The sequence below is a fragment of the Mus musculus genome, chromosome 9, assembly GCF_000001635.26.
Source record: "Mus musculus strain C57BL/6J chromosome 9, GRCm38.p6 C57BL/6J".
Taxonomy (NCBI): domain Eukaryota; kingdom Metazoa; phylum Chordata; class Mammalia; order Rodentia; family Muridae; genus Mus; species Mus musculus.
In genome coordinates this window covers 67,330,058-67,348,068 of record NC_000075.6, presented here as the reverse complement: position 1 = coordinate 67,348,068, position 18,011 = coordinate 67,330,058, and the positions used below count along the sequence as shown (strand labels likewise).

Here is an 18,011-nt window from a genome sequence, read left to right as displayed (position 1 = left end):
ACCAGTCGTCAAGGAGCCTGAGCTCTACAGCTTGCTTCAGGTGTCTTCTTTTGGGAAACAGGAGTAGAAATTTTTGTTTTGGTTGATTGGTTGCTTGGTTGGGTTTTGGGACTTTCATTGTTGTTATTTATTTATTTATTTATTTATTTATCTATCTATTTATTGCAAGGGGGTGGAGGTGGAGACAAGGTCTTACTATGTATCTTGGTTCTCCTGGAACTATTGAGAGGCTAGGCTGGCCTTGAGCTCAGAGAAATCTGTCTGTTTTTCTCTCCCAAGTACTCTAATCAGCCATGACAGGACCTTAGTAGAAGCTCTCTAATTCTGCTCTTATTGTTGGCTCATCTATTGTTAGATGCAAATTGCTGTGCCTCCCTTTGGGCCTCTCAATGCAACATATTTCCAGTGCTTGAAAGAGTCTTTGCACGCCTTTAATCCCAGCCCAGCATTCTGAAGGCAGAGGCAAGCAGATCTCTGAGTTTGAAGCCAGCCTGGTCTGCTAATCAAGTTCCAGGATAGCTAGAACTACACAGAGAAACTCTGTCTTAGGGGGATGGGGGAAGCAAAAAGCAAAAAAGAAGAGGCTTTGCAATTCATGGCACAGGGTTGTAAGGGGCTCATACTGAACCCACAGCTTCTCAGGGAGGCCCATTCATCTTGTGAATGGCTCCAGGGTGTGTTCATTGTGTCAGAATCACCTGGTTGGGGCTTCCCAGCAGTCCTGCACACTGCACGCCATCAGCCTTCATTTACTGAGGAGAAAGCTGAGGTGACTCAGTGTTAATGAGCTGCTTTCAGCCATGGAAATAAAGCAGCGGAATTTGGTTCTGACATAGACCTGTCTGATCCCAAGCGCCCTTCTACGCCATCATGCGTGTGTGCTTCTCTGAGGATGGGGGGCTTCTGCTCCTGGGCTTCCATCTCCAGCTTTGTAGATCAGTGGTTGAAGGACTGGCATTCCCCTCCACCACACACCCCAAACTGCTCCCCAAACTCCCCTGATAGGATTTGGAGCATCCAGAGGCATCCTTAGCCATCCTCCTACTGGTCCTCGAGTCCACAGGTAACTGACAGGCTTTCCCTAGTCTTTGAGGAAACACAGGCAGCATTTCTAATGACTCCGGAAAACATGTGCAATTCTTTTAGATAGTCAGTTGTCTTACCTCAGCCTAGAAGATTCACTTATGGTATCCTAAGAGGAAAAGAATATAATTAGTAGCTCTCGGAACTTTGTCTTTATTGAAGTACCGGGCAATGAGAACTGCCATGCATGACGAATTAGCAGGATTTCTCAAATCACAAAGAAAGTTTAAGAGTGTAGAGGTTATCCCATTGGATGAGTTGGGTCCCTGGTATGTGTGCTAAGTGAGGCACAGAGGGACCTGAGGGAGATGTCAGACACCCTGGGGTACCAGGAGCATCCACTGCAGTAAGCCTATCCGTGTCTTTCTAGGTGGTGAGCCCCACCATCAGCTCTCCCGTGTGCCAGGAGCAGCTGATCGAAGCTGGGAAGCTGGTGGACCGCTCTGTGGAAAACTGTGTCCGAGCCTGCCAGGCGGCCACCAGTGATAGCGAGCTCCTGAAGCAGGTCAGCGCGGCGGCCAGTGTGGTCAGCCAGGCCCTGCACGACCTCCTGCAGCATGTGCGGCAGTTCGCCAGCCGAGGCGAGCCCATTGGCCGCTATGACCAGGCCACCGACACCATCATGTGTGTCACTGAGAGCATCTTCAGTTCCATGGGCGATGCTGGTGAGGCACTGGCTTGGGAGAGGAGGGATTGGATGGTTTGGGTGTTCCCCATGATCACGGTCACTTTCTAGGTGATCTCTGGAGTAAGGAGCAAGAACAATAGTGCATCTTCCTTAATCTAAAACTTCCTCACCGTGGCACAGAGAAGATCCGGAAGTCCCAACATTCTCTTCCAGGGACACAATTAAAAACGTCATCAGAATTTCATTATTTGAATTCACAATTTTAATGAGCCCCTTTTGTCCCATATACAGGGCATAGTTGGTAAAGTCAGAGCAGTCACCAAAGGAAGCAGGACCAAAGCTTGGCATGAAGACATTTATTTAAAGGTCCACTAGGAATCTCCTCCAAGGTCACTGTAGAGAACCAGGAGGGACAGCAGACAGTAGATGGGACTGAAGGAAGGACCCAAGCCACAGCCCTTGTTAGCATTTCCTGGGGAGACATAGGGTGGGATGTTTTAATATACTGTAATACACTCATGCTGCAAGTTGAAATTATATATGCAGCGTGCCTCTTCAGTTTGTTGAAAATTGAATTCTGAATTCATCCAGTCACTGTGCCCTCCGCATCCCAGGAACTGACCACTTCATTCCATCTGTGGTAAAATGGCTGCTGGAGTGGACAGGTCAGCCTACCGTTGTCACCTCACAGTTTCTCTCATTTATCGGAACATCCCTACCTTTCAAAGGTTGTGTGTGGAGGGGCAGATGAAGGCCCTATCACAGTATATATAAATATAATCGTGTTCTACATATGAATTTTTCCATGTCCACCTATACATCTGACTTTTCATGACAGTACAGCATTACATTTTGGAGGTGTCATCATAGCTTAACCAAGTACCTGTTTTTCACTGTGTTAGGGCTCAAACCGGGGGCTCTGGCTGCATGCCAGACACGCACTGCTCCTCTGAGCTTAGCCTCCAGCCCTTTGACTGATTATCTCTTAATAGGTATTTCATTTCCTAGTTTGTTTTGCTTTTACGAAAATGTCCCTACATAGAGCCTTCCTGAAAATTCATCTTCATTTGCTTTTGGAGTTTTATTTGTGCTGGCAACACCTTTCTGTGGAGTTGCCCAGCCAACCGATACATGGATTTTGAAGTTTAAATTTCTTAATGAGATTTCTCTCCAAAAAGGATTTGCAACCCTACCAGCTACCTGTAAGAAGTCTGCTTTGCCAGTGTATAACCATACTGTATAACAACTTCTGAGTGATGGTCCTTATGTTTGGCTAGTTTTTGGAGCCAGACTCTCTTCTGTGATACCGTGTGTTGGCCAGTAATCTTATCCATTTTGGCTTATTTTCCGTAAACCTTTTATTTTAGATTAGGTCTAAGCTCTCCTTAAAGGTGGCAGAGGGAGAAGAGTTCCTCTCCTCTTCCTCCCGTTTCTAACCTCCTCTTCTATAACTGGTGACACATTTGTCAGAGCATTCATGGCCATGTCCCTGTTAGGCACCCATAGTATTCGAATATCGTCTGTTTTCCTACTGTGTCTTTTTTTCTGTCCCACAATGCCATCGAAGTCACCACACCGATTTTAGCACATGCCTATAGGTATAAAAGCTTGTCTCTCCTCAAAAAAAGCTTTGGGAGAGGAACCAGTCCTTTCCCTGGGGTGGTTTCATTTGTAATGTTATGTCTTATGAGCCTTCCCACTTCCCAAGGAAAGTTGAAATAGACTTTCATAAAGTCATATGAACAACAAGGACATGCAGTAATAAAAGCTCCAGACCTGGACCTGAGGGTGTAGCTCAGTTTGGTAAACTGCATGGCTGGTGTGCACAAAAGCCTTAGGTTCAGCTTCTGGCACCTCATAAACAAGGCATGGTGGAGCAAGCCTCTAATTCCAGCGCTAAGAAGATAGAGGCAAGAGGATTAGGAAATTTAAACTGCTGTTGGCTATACAGGGAGTTAGAGGCCAACCTGAGACACAGAAAATCCTATTTAAAACAAACAACAACAAGAAATCAAAACAAAACAGAACAAACAAACAAACAAACAAAACCCTCGTGACCATTGAGATCATGTTCAGACAGAATGGCGAATAAAAGCCCTCCCACACTTACTGTCCTGTCTTCTAGGTGAGATGGTGCGCCAAGCCCGGGTGCTAGCCCAGGCCACATCAGATCTCGTCAATGCCATGAGGTCAGATGCGGAGGCTGAGATTGACATGGAGAATTCCAAGAAGCTCCTGGCGGCCGCAAAGCTCTTGGCTGACTCCACTGCCCGCATGGTGGAAGCTGCGAAGGTGGGCATTGGTCCTTTGGCCTAAATTGTGAACACTATCGGTGTTAGCATTTAAAGCTTACCTATGAAAGTGAAAGATGGAGTCTGGATTTCTCCTCGTTAAGAACTTGAATAGCTTTGTGACACCTAAGGTACTTAGGGTAGGGGAGGAGTTGTTGAACACAAGAAAGAGATGCTGACTTAGCGCAGACAACAAAGCTATTAACTCCAGCATCATGGATTCGCTCATTGCTACAACAAGTTGCCTAAGGAAAGGACGAGGGATTTATTTTGGCTTGCAGTTTGAGGGCGCAGTCCTTCATGGTGGCAGAGCAGCTGTAGCTGGTCACATCCAATCCCTGGTCAGGAAGCAGAGAGGTCCATGCTGGTACTTGGCTGTCTTTCCAGTTTTAATTTAGTCTAGGACCCTGCCTGTGGAATGGGGTTGCCCACACTTACAGGGGAACTTTCCACATGGACAATCAAAATTACGCATCGTATTTTGTCTCAAGGGGAGAAAGTGAGCACCTTCTCCCGGTATTAACCTTTCCTGACTTTAGAGTCCTGTGTATCTGAGTAAAACTGACAAGATGCTAAGGACAGGTTCAGCTGAAAGGCCAGGGTATAGGGCCTTGGACCTGCACAAAGTGTTTACAGCTGGATGGGTACCATGCTGTTCTGCCAGCCAAGGGCATCAGCTTCGCCCTTTGAAGTTGGGTACCAGCTGTTTGTCTCAGACGGCATTTCTCTTCACAGCCTTTAGCAAACTTCCACCCTTGGGGTCTTTCTGTAGAAACGACCCCTGTGGCCTCCCCGGCCCCTCCCATCGTGCTCCATCCAAGGGCTTCTTTTCCCAATGGAACCTTCACTTTCCATATTTACTTTTGCCTTGGTACATTCCAGCCGCGCGCTGTGAAGACATGAGCCATCAGGGTGTCTGTCACACCAGTTAAGATAAAATCATCCTTGAGAAAGATATTTACGTGCATGATATTCTCATATCTGACAGGGAGGGATCTGTCGGAGCTCTTTTTGTAAATTGATCACAATAGCAAACACTCCTATCCATTGCTCTGAGCAGTCACTCTATGCATCACGTTACAGGAAGTAGCCATTTTTTCTCAGCCACAGCTCCCCTTCCAGGCTACAGAGCACTAGAGGCCACTCCCCTCCTCTCCCATACCCTGAGGCTTCTCACTGTTTTCCTTCCTTTGTCTGTCTGCCCTCTCTCTCCTTCCTTCCATCTCTGGTAGAGACCATTCTGTTTTTTTTTTTTCTACAATGAGAATTACTTTTTTTCTTTTTCTGTATTGCCTTTTTAATGATTGACATGATAGTAATGCAACTCAGCAAAAAGGGAGGGGTTTTGTTTTTGTTTTTTGTTACTTCTTGTTGTTGTTGTTGTTGTTGTTATTGAGCAAATGGCACTCACAGAATTGTTCATCCTCCTGGAAGGAAATTATCAGGGCTCTTCATCTTATAAGATTTGTAAAACTAGACTCCAGACTAGAATAAAATACATTTCTTTTTATTTAGATTTTTAGCTGATACATAAATAAAAAGCATACTTACTAAGTGGGATATTGTGATAATGCCTCAAATCTTTGAAGCCTTGAGTTTTTGAAAATTACAGCTACAAGGTAATTTGTATAGATACCCAATGTGATTTACAGAGCCGTTTCTATAACTACATGCAGGTTTGATCTTCAGTGTATGAGGATAGTGTTTATAGGGGCTGGGGATGTACTATTCAGGAGGCTGTGGAGGCAACATATCAACACAGCCTGGTAGGACACAGCTGTTACCCTAGCTGTGGCTTTCCATAGTAGGCATTATTAGGAAGAAGTAAAATTAAAGGTATGCCTTGAGCAATTACAGCCTACTGTCCCTGGGTCACTTGAAGCATCTGTTTCTACCTTTGCAGGGGGCTGCAGCCAACCCAGAGAATGAAGACCAGCAGCAGAGGCTGAGAGAAGCTGCCGAGGGTCTCCGAGTAGCAACCAATGCCGCTGCGCAGAATGCTATTAAGAAAAAAATCGTCAACCGGCTGGAGGTCAGGAAACAGGCTAGCTTTTAGGGTGCCATTTGTGATTGCTGAGGGTTACCTAGGGGGAAAAGCCAACTCACCAAGATGATACCTATATAAAGAGTGCCAGATCAAAGTCAGCAATGCTGGATCCTTTGGGTACTTTAACAGAAGTCACACAATTTGAAAACTTGCTTCAGTTCAGGGCTGCCAAAGGCTTGGGTTCAGAGGTCCGCATTCAGCAGTAGAATGCAGTGTTTTTGCAGGAAGATTGGGGGCCTTTTTTCTTAGCATTAATGGATACATTGAGCAGGACCAGTGGTGCTAAGTTCCCATTCTGTGGGAGGCAGTGAGTTCTGTGGGCTTCTGTGGGATTTTAGACCAGAGCTAAGGAGCAGGGTGGGACTGAGAAGGGAGGCAGAACGAACACTTTTGCCATTTCTTCTCAAAATATTCCAGTGAAGAGTTGAAAATAATAGGCACAAACTACATAAGAAAAACATTTCTTTACATGGATGTTTATAGGAGACCTTCAAACTAAAATGTGGAGGGATGAAGGCCGAGCTACTGGCTGTCTAATGAGGAGTCCCTTTAATGGCCACCTACTAAGCTCTGCAAGAAAATTAGTCTCCTTATTAGAAGGAGACAAAATACTGAACTGGATTAATGACCTCAGGGGCATCTTTCCCATCTGAGCTAAGGCCTCTGGGCGCTGTGAGCGGAGACACATGGACACTTCCATTGATCACGGACACTTCCATTGATGCTTGACATAAGGGGCAGCCTGTGCTTCATGGGGGACATTTTCTTTCCCTAGAACATTAAGACTCTGCTGCTTACCAATGCCATCTCAGCATTAACAATTGTCTCTTGTCTTTTGTATTTTAAATTTCCATTTATTCTTTGGTAACTTCATACATAAATGTATTTAGATCATATCCACACTCTACTCCTAACTCCTGGACCACTTCTCTATATCCCTCTCCTAACTTCATGCTGTTGGCAGCTACCCAAATGGTGATTGTTCCTCCTCCTCCTCCTCCTCCTCCTCCTCCTCCTCCTCCTCCTCCTCCTGCTCCTCCTCCTCCTTCTCCTCTTCCTCCTCCTTCTCCACTTTCTCCTCCTCCTCCTCCTTCCTCTAATAATAATAATTTGTTGAGTCAAAATCCTGCTGCTACCAGTGCTTGGGTGTAGGCTCTACCCGGAGAGCATAGGCACCCTCCAATGATCTACAGAGAAGAAAAATGACTTCCCTTTCCCCATTGGCCATCCGTGGCCAACAGCTCCTTAGCTAGATGTGGGGCCTCCTGAGCCTCTTCCTGCTTCCTGCTGGAGAGTTGACTACCTTGATCATTTGCATAATTTGGAGGACACCAGGGTAGAGAGATAGAAGAGCCAGGGGTTGGGGAGGCTTGTGAAATAATGTCTTCCGGATATGACAAGGCCATCGTGCTCACTCATAGCACCTGTGGTGACCAGAATGAGACCAGCAAAAGGTCACGCCCATCTTTTACCAAAAGCAGACAGCAAGGAAGACAGCAAAGGGTGACAAGGTTGAGATTGTTGGTGGCTTCGAAGAGACAGTGTCTGCTCCCATAGTGGAAAGGCATGATGTATGAGTTTTCAAGCACCATCCTGGACTGACCTGTGTCCCTCTCCTCTGCAGGTTGCAGCCAAGCAGGCTGCAGCTGCTGCCACACAGACCATCGCAGCCTCCCAGAATGCAGCCATCTCCAACAAGAACCCCTCAGCCCAGCAACAACTGGTCCAGAGCTGCAAGGTAGGCTCCCTGTGCGCCGAGGGCCAGGTCTGCAGCAGATCACTGATGACATTAGACCGCCACACGCCCCCGTAATTCACTTAACACAGGTCTTCCAGGCTCCTAATCTAGTTTGCAGTGGTTCTGTGTTCCAGGTGTACACATGTCTGGTTTTTGTCCATTAAGTGGAGCCTGCATTTGGAAGCAGTGTCTTTTCCAACATTATCTTTCCTTTATCCACATCTTGTTTAAGAGACTTAATTAAATAAAAAGAATCGATGAGGCCTTTTGGAGCTTTGAAATGGAAATGAATATTTGGCTTTCCAGAGTACCTTCCCCTCTGGGAGACTGGTTATGTCCAGTCTCCATGCACTACGGCAGGCTGATTTCCTGCTTTCTCCACATCTGAAGTCTGCTTTGTCCTGTCTGCCTTCTGTAGCCTCCTGTTGGGTGCACTCTGTTATCTGTGGCTTGGTTGTCTGTTTTGGGGGGACAGGGCATTGGTGTTGTGTCAAAGGAAGCTTTCTGCAAACATTCTCTTTTCCAACCAAGAGGGGTGACTCTCCCAGGACACCTGGGATGATGTCCCCCCCTTTTGATGTCCTGGGACATAAAATCCTTTTGCAGAGGTGTCTCCTGCGCGTGATGGGACATCTTGCTGGAGTCTCCTAAGAGTGTGGGCAGTGGAGGCTGGTGGCAGGCGTGTCTGATTGTGCCAGTGTTCCGACAGTTAACCTGTTCTGACTTTCCTCCAAATCTCTGAAAAAGATTGAGTCAACCAAGGGAAGCTGCCTCTTCAGCCGTGGCTTTGCTTCTGGGAGAATCCAATTCTTCACAAATTGGCCATGCAACTGGGAGAGGATTGTCTAGAGCTCTCTAGGCCTGATTCTGGTTTTCCCAAGGTCCCCTCTCATATTTGACTGTGATGCCCAGGAATTTGTGGTCCTTAGTGCTTAGGGTATGTGGAAGGAGAAGAGCTTACTGAAAGTGAGGCCTCTGCTCAGACAGTATAGTTCTTTCTTGTGCCGTTCAGTTGCCAGCAAGGCTGGAAAGTGGCCTTTCCCTTCCTCAGGGACTGCAAGCTGCTCATGCCCAGGGACCTATTGTGGAGCCAGCCAGCCTTCTCTTCCTCTTTGCCAAAGAGACTGAAGGTATTAGATCTCTGAACATCCCTGCCAAGAAATGAGAGAGAATCTAAATGACAGACTGAAGTTGAGAGGGAAAATGGACCAAGTTTCTGGAATCAGCATTGGAAAGGGCCTGCTCACATTTCCATTGGGATATTTTAAAATATGTTTACAGTTTGGCTAGGGTGGAGGGTAGACACTAGGCTAAAATGCACTGGGCACCTTTACCATTGGTGATACTCCAGCCTCTGACGCCTGCTCCATCAGAGGGCAATTGGGAAGATCCCAAGCTGATGGGGCTGTCATAGAGTAGTCCTGCTTTGCTAAATGTGGCTCCTCTCTCCCCGTTTGTTGGGTTTCCTCATTTGAGCAATGCTAAGAACTGGTTGGGACAGAAATAGGAGCAATGGCCACATGTAAGGTGAGGCCCATACCTGCAGAGTCAGGGGTCTGAGCACTTAAACATGCTGTCTCTTGAACCTCTCCCATCCTCTTTCAGGTCATACAGCCATCTGACTCAGTTTATCTGACTGTGAATTGTAGGTTGGTTGGTTGGTTTTTTACCTTCAGTCCTCATGGCCTGGAGCCTGTGAGTTTTGACTAGGGAAGTTTTTTCAAGGCTTTGTTATAGACAACAGTAGGCTATCAATAGACTGAGCCCATCAGGACCACTGTTAAAGTGGGAGGGGTGAGGAGAAGAGGGTTCAGTATGCTGTCGTATCCAGCTTCTGGTACTAGTGTCCCTGGGAGCGGATCACGCATCAACAGTCATCACTTTGGGCCATTTCCCTGCCCCTTTGCTAGCTGTCCCTCTCTGCCTATGCTCAGTTGCTATTTTCTTGCTCCTTGCAGGCGGTGGCTGATCACATCCCTCAGCTAGTGCAGGGCGTGAGAGGGAGCCAAGCACAAGCAGAAGACCTCAGTGCCCAGCTGGCTCTCATCATCTCCAGCCAGAACTTCCTGCAGGTAACATAGAACAGCACCATGGTCCTTTGCAGAACCCGCAGCTGGCAGAGTCTGTCCTTTGTCCTTAAGGGAAAGAGCATTACCTGTGCAGATCCCACAGCCTTGGCTAAGTTCTTGTCTGAGCAGCTGCAAGGCCTCTTTACGTTTCAAAGGAGGGATATGTCACTGGCCCAGTGAAGTGCTAGTGATCAAGGCAAGTAGTGGTGGGTTAGTTTTTCAAATGCTGCCTATGGGTGATCCGCTATGCAGAGATAAAACATGGATGTTTTTGTCTGCTTTCTTGTGTTCTGTTACACAGAGGGATACACTAGCTGGTTTGTTGGGTGGATATAAAATCTTGAACTTAGAATTATTTTATACTTCATTGAGAATTTCCTGCAATGTAATTTGATCATATTCACTTCCGCTCCTCCCTGATCTCCCTCCAGAACCAGTCTCACTCACCTGTCTAGCCCTGACTTAGACTTTGTTTTCTTAAGTCTAATAACCCATTGACTCTAGTTTGTGTTGTGTATATACTTCTGAGAGCATGCACCAGAGAGGGTCAATTCTGCCACAAGCCACACCCTTAAAGAAAAGGAAGTCTCTACTAATTGTCAGTTGTTCTTCAGTTAAGGATGTGAGTTCATGAACCCCTTTCCACTCCACGCTAGAATGCTAACTGGCTTGATATTGTGCCGGTCTTGTGCAGGCAGCCGTGTCAATGATGAGTTCTTGAGTGTTACAGTCCTATCATATCCAAAAGACACTGTTTTATCCCAAAGCTCCTTTACGTCTGACTCTTAAGATCGTTCTTTTAACAATATATTCTAGTTATGGTGTATAATGTTTTGAATTGCATTCATTGTATATGAACCCTTTGGGGCTCGAACCCAGCAGGAGAAGTAATAGCTGTACCTACCACTGCCCTGTCTCCAGCCCTCCATCTTCTTTGTAGTGTGGGCATTTGTGATTCAGAAGGTATGCTGGGTGACTATGCTCTGCCTTTAACCATCCATCCCTTCATTAGACACGCTGGCTCTTTTTTGGGGCTACCATGAGCTGCCTATAATGAGAGCCTCTTCATGTGCAGTCTTCATCCCCAGCTTGAGTTATTTACTTGGGTGAATTCCTAGAAATAGGTTGGCAAACTAGTTTACTTCTTCTTTGTCACACTGAGATTTGGGGTCTAGAAAGAAGGTCGTTTTTTCATAGTAATCCTGGAGCTACTTCTGTGTTTAGTCTGCATCCAGGCACACGGTAGAGAGTTAGGATTGAGCAGTGAAGGTGGTTCTCAGTCCACTGAACTGGATTGTAGGTTCCCTCCCTCCCTCCCTCCCTCCCCCCCTCCTTCCTACCCACATTTTCTTTTTTTCTCTCTCTCCTCTTTTCTTCTTTTCTCCTGTTCTTTTAACTGCTATTGTAGATACTTAAAACTTTGTTTAAAAAAAAAAAAAAAAAAAAAAAACAGGCAAACTTCAAAGTAAAAGGCAGCAGAATCAACAAATCAAAACGTGTGTATGTTTAAGCTAAGTGTGGTGGCATAGGCCTAAAGAGGCGGCTAGATCAAGCGTGTAGATCGCTAAATTCAAGGCCACCCTAGTCTACATAGGACAGCCAGAGATACACAGAAAGATGGTGTCTTGGGGAATAAACTAGAAAAGTGGAAAAAAAAGTGTGTGTGGATATTTATATGTATTTATATTTATAAATACACATAATGTGAGCAAGAACTGTTAAAATACATATTTACAATATCTAGTGTGTGTGTGTGTGTGTGTGTGTATGTATCTATATATAGACACACACACACATTCTACCACTAAGCTAACCCAGCCCCCAGCCCAAGCATACATCTTTAACTTCCCACATGAATATTGTAGAGTTGCCCTTCCAGAAGGATGAACAATGTGAATTTACAGCTCATAGTATATGGAGCACACTTTTTAATCCATCTTTTATGAGATGGAGTTAAGAGCTTTAAAAAGTGTTTTAGCTTCTATCTTCTTTAAATTTTATTTTGTTTGATTTCATATCCTTTGTTTTTGAATGTTAAGCATTTTTCATGTATCAGTATTATGTTCTTAAGGTCTGGTAACATGAAATCATTCAAGTTTTTTAATACTTACATTAGGTTCTCCTACGGATTCTCATTAATTCTTTAAATACTAACATAGTACTTTTATCCTTAATATTTATGATCTGGCACTTAAATCATTACAACTTTTCTGAGACCCATTTATAGCATACATTTTTAAAGCCCTAAAAGCTGGTGTGCTTTGGAGCCAGAAAAGCAACTTCTAAAATTTTACACACTAAAAATTATTGAGATTTAGCTAGTTCTCTGACATTTTTTTTTCTACATTGGCATTGGCAAGGAAATGGATACATCCCAACAGTAGGAGACTGAGAAATATCTACAGGATGCATAGAACACCATATACCTAAAAAGCCAGGCAGAACTGGGTATTATAAAACATGAGTAATATCGCCTGTTCTTGAAGATGTGTCTGCATGTGCATAGGCGTTCTGCCTGGGCAGTGTATTTTCATTTGTGAAAGAGTAAAATCATCTTATTTGCCTTTATTTTTATGGGCTGTAAGGTGTATTTAAAGTCAGGGTAAGGAGCTACTCTGGGAAATACAAAGAAATATTCTTATCAAAGAGCTATCTTTGGAATCTATTTTAAATGAGAATTTTAAGTTACTTTAACCAACTTGCTTGTCTTGCCCCTGTTTTGATATTTTGAACTGTCTTGGAGTGGCTGATTTGGCATGGCAGTTATTTGGAGTTTTGTTGTTGTTGAATTCGGTGTCATCTATTTATATTTTGCCTGTATATTTGTATACTGTGTGTGTGTGTGTGTGTGTGTGTGTGTGTGTGAGAGAGAGAGAGAGAGAGAGAGAGAGAGAGAGAGAGAGAACGAGAACTCAGAGGCCAGAAGAGATCATCCAATCCAGGAACTAGAGCTACAGACAGCTTTGTGGGTCCTGGGAACTGAATGTGGGCCACTAAGCCTTCTTTCTAGCCCGAGGAATTAGTTGGAGTTTAGTGTGTCCCTTTGTGTTAGTTATTCTTTGGTTGCTATGACAATGAACACCATGACCAAAGGCAACTTAAAGAAGAAGGGTTTATTTTGTCTCAGGATCAAAGGGCTAGAGTCCATTGCTGGAGGTGAGGTATGGCATGGCATGGAAGCAGCAGCTGAAACCTGGCAGATCACATTTCATCTGCACACAGGAATCAGTTAGGAAGAGAACAGGAAGTAGGAAGATGCTATACACCTAAGCCTCTGTGTTGGCTAGTTTAAGGCCAACTTTACTTAAAGCTATAGTCATTTGATTAGAGGGAAGCTCAATTGAGAAAATATCTACAGATCAGTCAGTAAACAGACAAGCCTGTAGGGCACTTCCTTAATTAGGGATTGATGGGGAGGACCCAGCCCATGGTGGGTGGTACCATCAACTAGTGGTCCTGGGTAAGAAAGCAGGCTGATCAAGCCATGGAGAGCAAGCCAGTAAGCAGCACCCCCTCCAAGGCTTCTGCATCAGCTCCTGCATCCAGGTTCCCTCCCTGTCTGAGTTCCTACCCTGACTTCCTTCAGTGATAAACAGTGATATGGAAACAGGAGCCAGATAAACCCTTCCTCCCCAGTTGCTTTGGTTGTGGTGTTTCATCACAGCAATGATAACCCTTAGACTAGTGACACTTCCTCCAGCAAGGCTCCACTTTGTAAACGTTCTGTAACCTCCTCAAGTGTTCAAGCTCGGAACCTGGGGGAGTCAGTTCTCATTCAAACCACACCCTGTTTCAGGGGAAAATGTGTGTGGGTCGCTGTGGAGGCCATGCTGTTTGTATCTCTCTCAGCAGCAGATTGCCCATTACTTTCCATTCACCTCTCCACAGCCTGGAAGCAAGATGGTGTCCTCTGCTAAGGCGGCGGTGCCCACTGTGAGTGACCAGGCTGCAGCCATGCAGTTGAGTCAGTGTGCCAAGAACCTGGCAACCAGCCTGGCCGAGCTGCGCACAGCCTCGCAGAAGGCAAGTGGGGGGCTTACTCTGGTGGTCAGCACTTCAGCTTTTCATCTCTTTGTGGTGTTGTGGTCTGAGTGCCATCCAGGCCTAGCGCTGCTGGGCCATCGGTTTCATTTAGTGACCATTAAACAATAGCACTGTGGTCTAACGGTGAGTGTAAGCTCCTAGGCTTGATCATCACCCTCGGTACGATGACAAATACCAAAGAAAGGTTTAGTCAAGCATGGTGGCACATGCCTGTAAACCCAGCACTTGGTAGATAGAGGCTGGAGTTTCAGGAGTTCAAGGTCGCCCTCAGCTCATTTATCAGCTACATAGGCCAGCCAGGGCTATGGAAGACTGTCTTTAAAAAAAAAAACAAACAAACAAACAAACAAACACAACAAAGAAAAGAATGAGAAAGGTGAAGGAAGGAAAGAAAATACAGTGAAGAAGGAAGAGGGGACACCATGGATTTCTGTTCACTATTAGTCAACCATCTTGCCTGTGGCTGGTAGCAATACTGTGTGGTGCTCCTTGTAGTAGCAACAATGTGTGTCTCTGGGTAAGAGTACAGGCAGGTCGAATTTTTGCTCACTTCATGACAGTCAGGATATAAAAGATATAAGACAGTGCTAAGGTCCCAATAATTCCGTCAAGGGTACACCCCCAATAACCTACCTTCCTTCCTGTAGGTGTCACCTCCTAAAAGTTCCCCCACCTTCCAGAAAAGCTATGAACTAGGACTAATTTTTTATGGAGACATTGGCTGTTTCTGATCCAAGCTTTAGCAATAATTGATTTTATCCTTATCTTCCAAGTACCATCTCCAGAACTTAAAAGACAGTGTACCTAGGAGGGGGCTTCCATCTTAGCTACAATTTTCTTCCCTAAAACGTTTTCATACCTTCCATGGGCACATTTGCCTTGGCAGAGTCTCAGTAGGACAGAACTGGGGACTAAATACGTTTGTCTCTGAAACTCAGTTATCAAAGGAGCTCACTGCAACTCTGATGTAGTTATTAGCATGAAGTTCTGGCTTGAATTCATTTTCCCTTGTAGCAATCCCTTTATAGAAGCTCACAGCCTCGTAAAGTGGTAAGGGAAGAAAATGGAAGCCAACTTGAGTGCCTGACATGAACAGAGATGCCGCATTACCAAAGCCAAGTGCCAGGGCCTAGTTTGAGCTATTTCTCAGAGAGGTCCTAGAACTATCCATACTGTAATGGCCTGGTGTGTATGGTGAGGTGCTTATTAGAAGACAGGTACCCAGCATGCCTCAGGCAAACCTATCCATACCACAAGCCATGTAGCCCACACGTTAGTTGCAGGCTAAGTTTTCTCCATGAATCTTGGCACGTACCAACATCAGACCCTGGAACAGTGAGCCCCTAAGTGATGCTCCAGCTTGTCTGCTGGTCCAGGAAGAGGCTTCGAGAGATTTTAATTATTTATTTTTCAATGTATTAAAAGGGTTAAGCTCCAAGATCCTGGAATTAAACAGGATGAATTTGTTTGGGCCCCTGTTGTTTTCAAGTCTGCTTACCACCCTGAGCCTCTGTACCTAATAAGATGAACACACAAAATCCAGTCACCTAGAGCTTAGTGATTCTTTGTGCCAGTTACCAAAAAGAGATACAGAGTGATAATTTATAAGTATTGAGAATTCCGACTGGCAAAATTATGTATGCATAAAATTTGTTAACGTGTGTCGAGCCATGGAGTCCTGGCTACTGAAGACCAGTGTTCTAAATGATCAGGAGATTTAACCAAGTAAAACAAATGATGAGAAGGAGGATTTCTTCCCATCTTTAGTGTGGAAGGGTAGTGATTTATGGTGTGGAAATGTATAAGAAGAAATTACTGTGTGCTCTCTGTGGGATCCTTCATCAGTTTGCTTATTCACTTCTTACCAGTGTGCGTCCTGAGCCTCTGCACACACATGCTAGGACATCCCAAGCCTCTATGCTCACATTCAAGTACATCCCGAGCCTTTGTGCACACATTCAAGTACATCCCGAGCCTTTGCACACATTCAAGCCTCTGTGTACTATGCCATGTGCTCTGTCACTGCAACCCAGGCCTGGTGAATAAAAAAGTGCATCCTCTGGGTCTGAGAGTAAAGTAGCTCAACGGGGTGCTTACCTGTCTACAGTCCTAAGGCTCATGTAATTAATGACTTAGGGAAAATACAGTTAAGGACCTGAGCGTCAGTGGTCCTTTACCTTGGGAAATACTTGCCACCTTTAACTTCTGCTAGAGTCAGGGTTCCCAGGAAAACATTTAATAAATTGCAGAGTGTTAAGGACGCTTTGCCAAGCCGACTCCATGCACATATACCCCACTCTATTGACAGGCCCACGAAGCCTGTGGCCCCATGGAAATAGATTCTGCACTGAACACTGTGCAGACTCTCAAGAATGAGCTGCAGGACGCCAAGATGGCCGCTGCAGAAAGTCAACTGAAACCACTTCCAGGAGAAACGGTAAGCTGTGTGCGGTGTGGGCTCTGCCATTTGTACTTGGGTGGTGGTGGTTGTTGTTGTTGTTGTTGTTGTTGTTGTGTGTGTGTGTGAGGGGGGGGTGGGGGAGGTGTGGAGTCTGTGGAGTCACAAGACAGTTTTCGGGAGTTCTTTCCTTCCACTCTGTGGATTCTAGGTATTAACTTATTCACTTCAGGTCATCAGGCTTCCTGGCGAGCACCTTCCCCTGCCATCTGACACATCCCTTAGGCATGCCTTGTTATTTATAAAGAAAGAGAGAGTGCCCGGGGGGTTGGGGAGTGTGTGTGCACAGACTGCCATGTTGTAGACCAGATTCCATTTTCATTTGAAGGATTGGCCTTCATTGGGAAAGTTGGTATATGACTTTCTGCCTGTCACCACACACCTACAAATCTCTTCTAAACAGTATCCCTATATAATAATTAATTAACTATCTGTACCCTGGGCCTTTTCCAGTCTTGTTCCTTATTTGGTAGACACAGCAAGCAGGCATGCTTTTCATGAGAGGCAAGCCCTCTGCCTTCCTCCATGGTCTCATTGCCACTCCAAACCTCCATTTTTCTTACATGCCTTTCAGTTTGAACTCCTTGGAGAATAGTAACTAAAGTGGCCTGTGTTCATGTCCCCACATGTCAGAAAGGTGGTGCAGTCGACTGTCTGCCAACCTCCTGCCACGGCATAATTACTGCCACTAATGATTTCTTTTGGGCTTTCTCAAGGCATCATGCTCACAGCATAGCCTGTTAAGGAACTGCATTGGCTGCTGAAGGCCTTCTAAGCCAGGCACTCTCTGGAGTGGGGCTTAGTGAGGCTCAGGACCTCTCATGGATCCACACACCTGGCGGGGCTGCTCTTGCCTCACTCGGGCAGAGCCAAGCCCTTTGCCCTGCACGGCCCAGCCAAGTTGGGTGTGAATGAGCTCAGGTTCCGGTTCTGATGTGTAACCATCATTCTAAGTGATGCCCTAAGACCTCGGAGATTGTTTTTTTTTTTTTTCTAAGCTCTGCCTTCCTTGGATTTGTTTCTTTTCTAAGCTCTGCCTTCCTTGGATTTTTTCCTACAGCTGGAAAAGTGTGCTCAGGACCTGGGAAGCACCTCTAAGGGAGTGGGCTCCTCCATGGCACAGCTCCTGACCTGTGCTGCTCAAGGCAATGAGCATTACACAGGTACGACTCTCTCTCAGCCTTTACGGTACCTGTGGCTGGGCTACACACACTCTGGTCTGGAGAGGAATGCTCACTCATCTGACAATAAACTTGCCCTTCTTCCCCCGGCTTCACAGCACATCCTTCAGGGACACGCCACAGTACTGTTTCTAAGCTCTTCCCAATCGTGTTCGGTACTTACCTCATGGCTGTGAGGAATTACCTGACAGTAGGGAAGGGTTTGGTTTTGGCTCATAGTTTAAGGCAGCATCATCTGTCATGGCTGGAGAAGTGAAGTTGGTAGGAACACGAGGCTGCTGGAGGGCTTACTTCCTCCGACTGATTGAGTCCAGAACTATTGACGATCCACTATTGAATACCAACACTGACAACCTATCTTCTCACCTGGCTTAACCTAACTCAAAACTCCTTCCCACTTGAGCCTAAAGATCTGCCTCCATAGCTTAGCTGATCCACATCCTGTCAGCCTGACAGATATTAACCAGATTAA

General features: G+C 45.6%; 1 protein-coding gene across 8 annotated transcripts in view; it reads left to right on the top strand.

Moving 5' to 3' along the window:
- Positions 1 to 18,011, top strand: part of Tln2 (talin 2) — a 416,961-nt gene that overhangs the window by 285,977 nt on the left and 112,973 nt on the right. For all 8 annotated transcript variants that reach the window (NM_001081242.2, XM_011242813.3, XM_011242812.3 and 5 more), the window contains 8 exons: positions 1,454 to 1,748; positions 3,837 to 4,003; positions 5,906 to 6,034; positions 7,674 to 7,787; positions 9,746 to 9,859; positions 13,745 to 13,879; positions 16,209 to 16,337; positions 17,419 to 17,521. In NM_001081242.2, coding sequence (NP_001074711.2) covers positions 1,454 to 1,748; positions 3,837 to 4,003; positions 5,906 to 6,034; positions 7,674 to 7,787; positions 9,746 to 9,859; positions 13,745 to 13,879; positions 16,209 to 16,337; positions 17,419 to 17,521 — 1,186 coding nt within the window. The remainder of the gene's footprint in view (positions 1 to 1,453; positions 1,749 to 3,836; positions 4,004 to 5,905; positions 6,035 to 7,673; positions 7,788 to 9,745; positions 9,860 to 13,744; positions 13,880 to 16,208; positions 16,338 to 17,418; positions 17,522 to 18,011) is intronic.